This window comes from Oryza sativa, chromosome 3 (assembly GCF_034140825.1).
Source record: "Oryza sativa Japonica Group chromosome 3, ASM3414082v1".
Lineage (NCBI taxonomy): Eukaryota > Viridiplantae > Streptophyta > Magnoliopsida > Poales > Poaceae > Oryza > Oryza sativa.
The window spans coordinates 2330079-2340362 of NC_089037.1; the positions used below are offsets into that span (position 1 = coordinate 2330079).

The window sequence follows — 10284 nt, forward strand, 5'->3', positions numbered from 1 at the left end:
ACAAAGGACAGATAGATTGTGCCGAAAAGTCCATCACCTTGCAAGGACCTGGAGGAAAGCAAGTCCGCTTTACCCCTAACACCCCTACCGCAAGTCGGTCTATCCTAACCTGTTTGCAAGTCACCTCCTTGGAGTCGGTGCCCATAGTCTGTGAATATCCCGACGTATTTCCGGAAGAATTAACAAGAATGCCACCAGACCGAGAGATCGAGTTCGCCATAGAACTGGCACCAGGCACAGCTCCAATTGCAAAAAGACCCTACCGAATGGCCGCTAATGAGTTAGCAGAAGTTAAAAGACAAATCGAAGAACTGGAAAGTAAAGGTTATGTGCGACCTAGCTCATCCCCTTGGGGAGCCCCAGTGCTTCTGGTTAAGAAAAAGGATGGCTATGAGAGAATGGTAATTGACTATAGAGCCCTGAATGAAGTAACTATAAAGAACAAGTACCCGTTGCCTCGGATTGACGACTTATTCGATCAACTTAAAGGAGCAAGAGTCTTCTCAAAAATTGACTTGAGGTCAGGTTACCACCAACTGAAAATCAGATCTGAAGATATTCCGAAGACCGCTTTCTCGACGCGATATGGTCTATATGAGTTCACAGTAATGTCCTTCGGACTCACCAATGCTCCAGCATTCTTCATGAACTTAATGAACAAAATCTTTATGGAATACCTGGACCAGTTTGTCGTGGTATTCATCGATGACATCCTGATATACTCTAAGAACGAGGAAGAACATGCTGAACACCTGAGGCTGATAATGGAAAAGCTCAGAGATCATCAACTATTCGCTAAATTCTCGAGATGCGAATTCTGGTTGGACCGAGTAGCATTTCTTGGACACGTGATCTCCTCCAACGGTGTCGAAGTAGATCCCAGCAAGGTTGAAGCTGTACTTGCTTGGAACCCGCCCAAGAATGTGTCAGAGATTCGCAGCTTCCTTGGCTTAGCTGGATATTATCGAAGATTCATTGAAGGATTCTCTAAGCTAGCCAGACCTATGACCGAGCTGTTAAAGAAGGAAAAGAAATTTCAATGGTCTACAGCCTGTGAAGACAGCTTTCAAGAAATGAAGAAAAGATTGACCACTGCCCCAGTTCTCACCTTGCCAGATATCCGAAAAGATTTCGAGATCTTCTGTGACGCATCAAGACAGGGCTTAGGATGTGTCCTAATGCAAGAACGAAAGGTTGTGGCCTATGCATCCAGGCAGCTCAGGCCTCATGAAGTCAATTATCCCACCCATGATCTCGAGTTGGCAGCCGTGATTCATGCTCTTAAGATCTGGAGGCACTACTTAATAGGGAACAGATGTGAAGTATACACCGATCACAAAAGTCTTAAATATATCTTCACACAGACCGAGTTAAATATGAGGCAGAGAAGATGGTTGGAACTAATCAAGGATTACGATCTTGGAATCCACTATCATCCTGGTAAAGCCAACGTGGTCGCTGATGCGCTAAGTCGCAAGGCCTATTGCAATGTAGCTCAAATACGGCCTGACCAAGATCATCTGTGCAGAGAATTGGAGAAGTTAAGGCTGACCGTGGTACAGTCAGGTGTCCCTGCCAGCTTGACAGTACAGCCTACCCTAGAGTCGCAAATCCGGGAGGCACAGAAAGACGACGAAGGGGTAAAAGAATTAATAAAGAGAATACAGGAGAAGAAAGACACCAATTTCTCCATAGACGATCAAGGCACAGTTTGGTGCGGTTCACGCATCTGTGTACCGGCCAAGAAGGAGTTAAGAGATCTCATCCTAAGGGAAGCTCATGAGTCCGCCTACTCCATTCATCCAGGAAGTACGAAGATGTACCAAGATATCAAGGCATACTTTTGGTGGGCTGGAATGAAGCGAGATGTCGCAGAATACGTAGCCTTGTGTGACATTTGCCAAAGAGTCAAGGCAGAGCATCAGAGGCCAGCTGGTCTGTTGCAACCCCTACCGATTCCCGGGTGGAAGTGGGAAGAGATCGGAATGGATTTCATCACCGGTTTGCCAAGAACCCCCAGCGGGTACGACTCCATTTGGGTAATCGTGGACCGACTCACGAAATCAGCTCATTTCGTGCCAGTGAAAACCACCTATGATGGAAAGAAACTAGCAGAACTCTACATGACCCATGTCGTATGTAGATTTGGCTGCCCCAAGAAAATTGTGTCAGACCGAGGCACTCAGTTCACCTCAAGGTTCTGGAAGCAGCTGCATGAAGCCCTCGGAACTGATCTGAATTTTAGTACAGCCTACCACCCGCAGACCGATGGTCAGACCGAAAGGGTAAACCAAATCCTAGAAGACATGCTACGTGCGTGTGCCTTGGATTTCGAAGGCACTTGGGATCGTTGTTTGCCATATGCCGAGTTCTCATACAACAACAGTTATCAGGCCAGCATTCAGATGTCACCGAATGAGGCAATGTTCGGAAGAAAGTGCCGCACCCCCTTGTGCTGGAATGAGGTGGGCGAAGCACTGGTATTCGGTCCTGACATACTCAAGTCAGCAGAAGAACAAGTTAAGCTGATCCGAGAACGTTTGAAGACAGCGCAGAACCGCCAAAAGAATTACGCTGACAATCGGAGACGTGACCTTGAGTTCGAAAAAGGAGATCATGTGTACCTGCGGGTATCACCACTCCGTGGTATGAGAAGGTTTGGGATGTCCGGCAAGTTAGCACCCCGCTACATCGGCCCCTACCTCATAACCGCCAGACGTGGCGAAGTGGCTTATCAGCTTGAGCTACCTGAAGGTCTCGCAGATGTGCACAACGTGTTCCACGTATCCCAGTTAAAGAAATGTCTTCGAGTTCCAGAAGAGCAAGTTCCCCTGGGTAATATCGAGCTGGAAAAGAATCTGACCTACAAGGAAAGACCGATCAAGGTTCTTGAAAAAGCAGAACGTCAGACTCGAAGGAAGACAATCAAGTTCTACAAAGTCCAATGGAGCAATCATTCTGAAGATGAAGCAACCTGGGAACGAGAAGATCTTCTCCGCGCCGAGTTTTCGGAGCTGCTCCCTTAGGTGCTGAATCTCGGGGACGAGATTCTTGTTAGGGGGGTTGGTCTGTAGCGCCCGTTCCGTCGTGGCGCCTAGCGGGAAAACTATCTCTTAAAAAACCCTAATTGCGAAATTTGTTTCCTTGCTTGTTGTCTAGTGCCCGTGCCATCTCAAGATCTCAATCCCCGATCTATCGTCGAGTTCAAATCCGAATCCAAATCCTTCCAAATCGATTTCCCTCCACAAAGTTTAGTTTGCCTCCCCCGGGGTTCGATGGGCCGAATTCCGCTCGGCCCATCTCTGTCTCTCTCCCGGGCTCTCTTTCTCTCTCTCTCTCTCTCCCTCCCCCGGCGCGCTCCGTCCCCCCCCCCCCCGCTCAGCCTCGCCCGCGCGCTGCCCGCGCGTGCGAGAGCTACCCCGAGCGCCTCTCTCCCTCCGCTCCGCTCCGCCCCGCCCGCGCGCCGCGCGCGCGTGAGCGCGTGTGCCGCCGCGCCGAGCGCCCCCTCGCTCTCCGTCTCCCCATCCCTCGCTGCCGCTCCCCGCGTGCCGTTGCTCGCGCGCGCCCGCGCTACCGCCCGGTCCCGCCAGCCCGCGCCTGTCGCCCGAGCCGCGCCGTTCAAACCACCGCGCCTCCCGCTGTTTTCCCGCGCGCGCGTGCCGAGTGGCCGACCGCTCGGTCGCCGCCGTCGTCAGCGTCTGCCCGCGCCTGTCGCCAGTGTCGCCGCTCCGCTCCAAACCGCCGCCATCATCGCCGTCGTCATCGCCCGGCCCCCGCCACTCCGCGCGCAAGCCGCCAAGGGACGGAGGCCGAGCCCTCCTTTCCCCCTGGCGCGTCGCCCCCGCTCCCTCCTCCTTTTCCCGATCCGGCAAAGGGGCAAGCCCCCTTTCTCCCCCTCCTTTTTCCCTTTTCCTCCCGCCGGCGTCATCCTCCCTGTCGCCAATTTGGCCGCTAGCCGGAGCGCCAGCTCGCGCCTTGACCGCGCAAGTCGGTCCTCAAACCGACATTGCCGTCCCCTTTAAACCCCCGGCCTCCCCTTACCCCTCCTCTTCCATTCGTCTCCGCGCTGTTGCCGCCGCCCCGTGCTCTGTCTCGCCTCCGCCGTCCTTCGCCGAGCGCCGGGAGAGCCGGTGCATTCGAGGACGCGGAAGGGGACTTCGGCCGCGCCCTCTCCTTCCCCTTCCCCGGCCCGAGGCCGGAGAGATTACTCCCGCGCCGTCGGCCTCTCGTCACAGCGCCCCTCCTCTTCTCGGTGCTGTCTCTCTCCGTTCTCCCTCCTCGCTCCGTCTCCTCCCCCTAGCTTTCGGTAGTAGCTCGAGTAGACCCCCCGTAGCTAGCCGGCGCCGCCCCAACCGTCGCCTTCGCTCGCCGTGTGCTCGCCGCCGTCGCCGCCCGAGCTCCGTAGCACCCGCTCGTCGCCGGCCTCGCTCGGCGTAGTTCCGCCCAATCCGACGCTAGCGTCGAGTTCCCGAAGCCGCGTAGATGCTCTCACTGACGGGAATCGACCCCTCGTAGCCTCGTCGCCGTTTCCCTCTTCTCCCGCCGCCGGTTGCCGCCGCCGCAATCCGCCGCCGTCGAGCAACCTCCGGCGAATCCGAGCCGTTGGCTCGCCTCCCCCTGTCGCGAACAACCGCCCGGTGTGCTCGCTTTTGCCCGTATCACCGTGGTTCGCTCCGCCGCTCGCCGCCGCCGCCCGCCGTCCATTCGCGGCCGGGTCGTCGTCTACCTTCCGCCGGCCTGCGTGGCAGCCACGTAGGCGCCACGTCGGCGCCAGCTCAGCCTAGACCGGGTCGAGCCGACCCCGGTCGGTCCCTCCCCGTGCGCGCGTTCCACCGCGAGCCGTGAGGCTGCGCGTGGGCCCGTCGCATCCGCGTCCACCGCAAACCGCGCGCGTGCACCGCGTTCCTCCCCGCCCGCGCGCGTGCGCCGCGTGCTCCCTCCGCACGGCGAGCCGAGCCGCTGACAAGCGGGTCCCACCCGGGACCGCGCGTGGTGAGCCCGGTCCACCGGACTCTCTCTCCCCTCCCCCGCGTGCGCGCGCTTGGGCCGTTTTGGGCCGGCCAGCCCATTAAGCTCGGCCGAGCCGCCCCAGATCCCTTGGGCCGCACCCTAGCCGCCCGAGGAAACTCTAAATTTCCTCCCTCCTTCCTTTTCTTTCTCTTTTCCAAAAAAAAAAAGGATTTAATTTAATCCTTTTTCCGTTAGACCAAAAATCCAATAATCTTAGAAATTCAATATCTTCCCAACCGTAAATCCGTTTGACTCCGTTCAACTTCCAAAATTCATCAAATCTCGAGATCTATCTAATGGCACGCTTAGAGGTCGTTAATAGGGCTTTATTTTCGCTGTTTGTTGAGTTGCCCCGTTTCGCGTGTAGTTTCGGAGCCCGAAGACCCACAGTGCGAGAATTTCGAGGATCAAGCTCCAGATCTCGAGCAAGGCAAGCCACCTTTGAACATCTTGAGCCTATATTTGAAATTTAATTATGTTGCTTGCAAAATATTATGCATTGATAGGATCACACTTAATCTGTTGTCCCATCTGCGAAGCAGATTGGCGGAGTTACTTAATTTGTCGCATTTGATCCTTCCATTGTTAATTGCTATACCATGTCCCCTTGTAACCACCCAGTTGCGCCTCGATACTCGCGCACTCTGTGCGAGTATCGACGGTCGCCTTCAAACTTAAAATCTGAGTAACAACTTGGGTAAAACTGGAGTTTTACAAAAGACTTGGAAAACCCGACACTTGGGTCGGTGCTTGCGAACTAAATGAATTTCCAAAACCGCGGACCGGGGAACGTACCGGGTGTACGGTTTCCCGCTCTCGCACTTAAGGACCGATTCCTTGGAATTTCATCCAAACATAAGACAAGTACGACCACATGGGTGGAATGGGACACCCCTGGCTGAGTAACTAGCTTATCAGGGGAGCCTTGATGCCGAGAGACATGTGGATTCGCCGGGGTGGTGTCGGGGAGGACCCCTGGGCTTCCTGGCACAGTATGGTCTGGGACCTAACCTGTTGTTGGTCTGGGACCCCTCTCGTCGGCATATGGTAAACCTGTATCGGCTTTCGAAATGCCTTGTCATGAAAGCTTGGAGGTCTCCCGACGTGGCTGATCCCCACGGGCTGGGTGACCCGGGTTAGTAATGTCGTGTGGGTAAAGTGTACCCCCTCTGCAGAGGTCATTAAACTGTTCGAACAGTCGTGCCCACGGTCACGGGCAGATGTGAGGTGATTCCTAGCGTAGTTTTGTTTGACTACTGCTTGTGAAATTGTCGTTGTGAAAATGGGTTCGATGTTTGAAAAATCTGTAGCTGATGGGATCAGCTAGGCCCGGGTGGCCGTTTGAAAAGTTGTTGGCCCGGGTGGCCGTTTAAAAAGTGGTTGGCCCAGGGTGGCCGTTTAAAAAGCTATTGGCCGGGTGCCAACCTTGTTTCAAAATCTAAAGACTGATACATTGCACATACTCCGACCGGACGGGACGCACTGTCTCATCCGTGTCGTTTGAGAAGCACTCACTTAGTTGCTTTTAGAAAAGAGTTCAAATAAAATCAATTGCAAAAACAACAGCCTTTCCTTGAAGCCTGCATTAAACACTTATTTCCCCTGGCTTGCTGAGTACTCCCGTACTCACCCTTGCTCTATATAAATATTTCCCCCCCCCCCCTCAGTTGCTGAAGAAGATGAAGCGGATCCTGCTGATGAGGAGTTCTTTCAGGAGCAAGCCGGCTACGATGAGTTTTAGGGTTTCGGCCTAGTTCCCAAGTCGCGCCTGTGATTGATTGGTCCAAGTCCTGGCTTCCGCTTTCCTTTTGTAATGCAGTTGTGAGCTCGGGATCTGTCCGCAGCCCAACATGACTGTACTTCTACTCTATAATAAAGAGACCTCTGTTGTTGTGATACTCTGTCTCCCTGTGATACCAGCACTGTTTCCTGGGACTGGTATCGATTAACAGGTTAATTTGGAGCGTCACGGGCTAGTTCCGGTCGGGACTAGTTCGGGGCGTGACACTTGTTCAGCTGCGGCTTCCCGGTGGTCAGCGTCGTGCTGTTCGCGGCGACGCTCGGCGTGTCTATATGGATCATAGTGTCGGCGATCCTGCATTACCGGGTTCCTCGCGGGAGCTCGCCCAATTTGGTCCATGGCAAGAATGTGGATCTGTCCATCACATTTGGTATCGTGAGCATGGTTACGGCCATGGACATCTGCGAGTTCTCCATGCATCTCTCCTCGAACTGGACCAAGGTAACTTGCTACTAACTCTCCTAAAAAAACTTTATTCCTAATCCATCTTACATGTATAAATATAAAGTTTAAAAAGAATAAAATATCCTTTATTATTAAATCCTAATACATTTGTCCCCAACTTTACTAAATTACAATGTTCTCAACTTTATTAAGTCCCAACACATTAATCGCTTTAAAAATGAAGTATATTTGTGGGATAAATGGGTGAGGGAAAGACGAATTATATGGGACAGAGGAGCAATTCCTAGCTACTGTAGCTTCCAAGGATTTTCGGAAATGGATTTGCTATAATTGCAATATAAATATTCAGATGATTTAATATCATTTCATATGGACAAAGTTTGTCTATCTGTGGCCAAAAGATTCATTTTATATAAAATAACAAGACAACGGCTTTGTTTGGTTGGCTATCTGCATTATAAATCGTCCGCATCTTGACTTCAGTAGTGACTGTTGTGAGCGGTGTTTTTTTAAACTGGAAATACTCTTTACAAGCTGTCACGTGGGCAATACTAAAAAGTAGTAATTAATTATCATCATTAAATTATTAGTGAGGATACGCGCCCCTGATCAATCGATCATAAAGTAGCAAGGCAAGTGTATAATACTGTTTCAGTTTGAGTTGATTGACCAAGAGCTTATAAGAAAAACGTGAGATGTTAGATTAATCAATCGCAATTTATAGTATGCCTCCAAATAAGCATATCTCTTGGAAAATCTTTTGAGTTCAAAACCTTACATTTTTTCTTAAATTTTGAACGAATTTGTTGAAGTGATTTTCAGTAGGTACTATCCCTTCTCTTAGAAATTGGGTACTAAAACATCCTCAAGGGAATTTGTTTGGTGCATTTTAAACAAATTGTAGAGAAGTTTCCATTTTTGAAGACTAGAAAAAAGGAGAGTTCTGAAACCTTAAGGTTCGATGCTATATGGATATGGAAAATCAATATGGCTTTTTGATAAGAGATCTTAAAGATGAAGCCATCTCAGTCTATCACAATGATGAGGTATAGAATTTATTTTTAAAAAAAAGAGGGCAAAAGCTTTGTCTCATATATATTGATAGAGCAGAGGTCTGTTTTAAGGTGTAGAACATTTTGTTCTTATTTTTCCTTAAAAGGTGTATTGAAATTGGAAAATACTCATGTACTTTAACGTATGTTCTTACAGTATGGAGCAACTTAAAAAGCCTAATAGTCCATCCATTTCTAAATATTTGACACCATTAACTTTTTAACATATGTTTAACCGTTCGTCTTATTCAAAAACTTTTGTAAAATATGTAAAACTATATGTATACGTATAAGTATATTTAACAATGAATCAAATGATAGGAAAAGAAATAATAATTACTAAAATATTTTTAATAAGATGAATGGTTAAACATATTTAAAAAAAAGTCAACGACGTCATATATTTTTAGAAACGGAGGGAGTAGTTGTTTGTAACTTGTAAGCAGAGAAAGCACTATCACTTGAGAACAATTTTCTCGTGCATTTTCATTAGCGTTTCCCAGATCCCAAGTTCCCAACTAATAATTTCCCCTGAACTCTACGTTTACAGGTTATGGTTATCTCTGAATACGTCCGGAATCGGTATGGGCGATGCTATCTCCTCGACCGTATTATATGGTTGGTGTGCTGCGGCAATATCGCCGAGCCAATCGGCAACTCCTTGGGACAGTTCAACCTTGTCTACGGGGCAAAGAGAGGGTGCATCCCGACGTGCGTCATCAAGGTGTACCACGCCGCGAGATCGTTCGTCCTGCTCAACAACGACGGCGAGTACCGCATCATGAAAGGTAAGACTATCCGAGTTCCAGACGAGGTGAAGAAGGCAATATGTCAGACGCTCATGGCGAACAAGACGGAGTTGACTCAAGGTAAACCTCTGCCCAGGACAGCAAGCATGCTGCAGCGATACGGTCGGCACCCGACGGCGATCGAGACCATCGTCGTGTGGCACGTCGCGACGTGCCACCTTCAGAAGCTGGTGGATGAGAGTCAGCGCAAGAGCTACGAGGTGGCCACCCGGCTGTCCAAGTACTGCGCCTACCTGTTGTTCTACAAGCCGAAGCTGCTGGGATCGGTCGGCAACAACTCGGTGAGGTACACCTGCAAGACGTTGGTCCAAGAAGCAGCCGCCGCCAGGGGCAGCGGCAGCGGTAGCGGGGACGATAATATGATGATGAGGAAAGGCAAGGCACTCGCGGACAAGCTCAAGGCCCGCGGCCGTGTGGATTGGACGGAGCTGGCGGAGTTCTGGTCGGAGCTGCTGATATCGCTCGCGCCGTCCGGGAGCGTCAGCGCCCACGAGAAGGGGCTCGGCGACGGCGGCGAGTTCATCACGCACCTCTGGGCGCTGCTGTACCACGCGGGGATCGATGACAAGTTCACCTGGTCGACTGCCACTGGCAGTACTGCCGGTGGCGACTCTGGCGGCACGGCGGACAATTCTACGTTTCAGAATGGCACGGCCATCGTCGAACCGCACACGGTTAGCACAGCCTGATCGAGGATCGAGTTTGCTGGAGAAGGATTGTTAGCTATATCACTTGGTGTGTGTGTGTTTCAGTTAGATGGATTCGAGTATGCAGATGTCAGGTGTTGTGTCTCATGTAAGAGTGAGTGAAAAGGCTAAATATCCATTTCCGTGCTATGAAAAAACTGTGTTGTTCATTTGATTCAGTGGAAGTTCCTGCCAAAAGCTTAATGCTGATACTAGTCATTTTTATTTTACCTCGTGCTCCCTGCGATCTTTTAAAAACAAAATAGACGCGTCAGTTGACGCGCTTGATATCTTAAATCCTGTGCACTTGATATCTTAAATCCTGTGCATAGGGTACAGTTGTACACTTTTAAAAAAAAAAGAAGAAAATAGTTGTTCTATATAAATTAGTTTGATTTCCATAAAATTTCTTTAAAAACAATCTAGATTTGAAAGTACATCTTATTAGGATTTAGTTCTGCGTTTGCAGAGATAAATGAATAAATCATTTTTTTTTCTGCGTTTCGATGATTCATCAAAAT

General features: G+C 50.2%; 1 protein-coding gene across 1 annotated transcript; it reads left to right on the top strand.

Moving 5' to 3' along the window:
• The first annotated feature begins 8784 nt into the window (after window positions 1–8784).
• Window positions 8785–9987, top strand: LOC9266937 (uncharacterized). The gene has a single exon (XM_015774269.3). The coding sequence runs from the start codon at window positions 8822–8824 to the stop codon at window positions 9764–9766; it is 945 nt and encodes a 314-aa protein (XP_015629755.1). The 5' UTR covers window positions 8785–8821; the 3' UTR covers window positions 9767–9987.
• Window positions 9988–10284: the final 297 nt, after the last annotated feature.

Excerpts from the sequence above, each read along its gene's own strand:
- LOC9266937 (XM_015774269.3), top strand. The coding sequence starts at position 8,822 with ATGGTTATCTCTGAATACGTCCGGAATCGGTATGGGCGATGCTATCTC.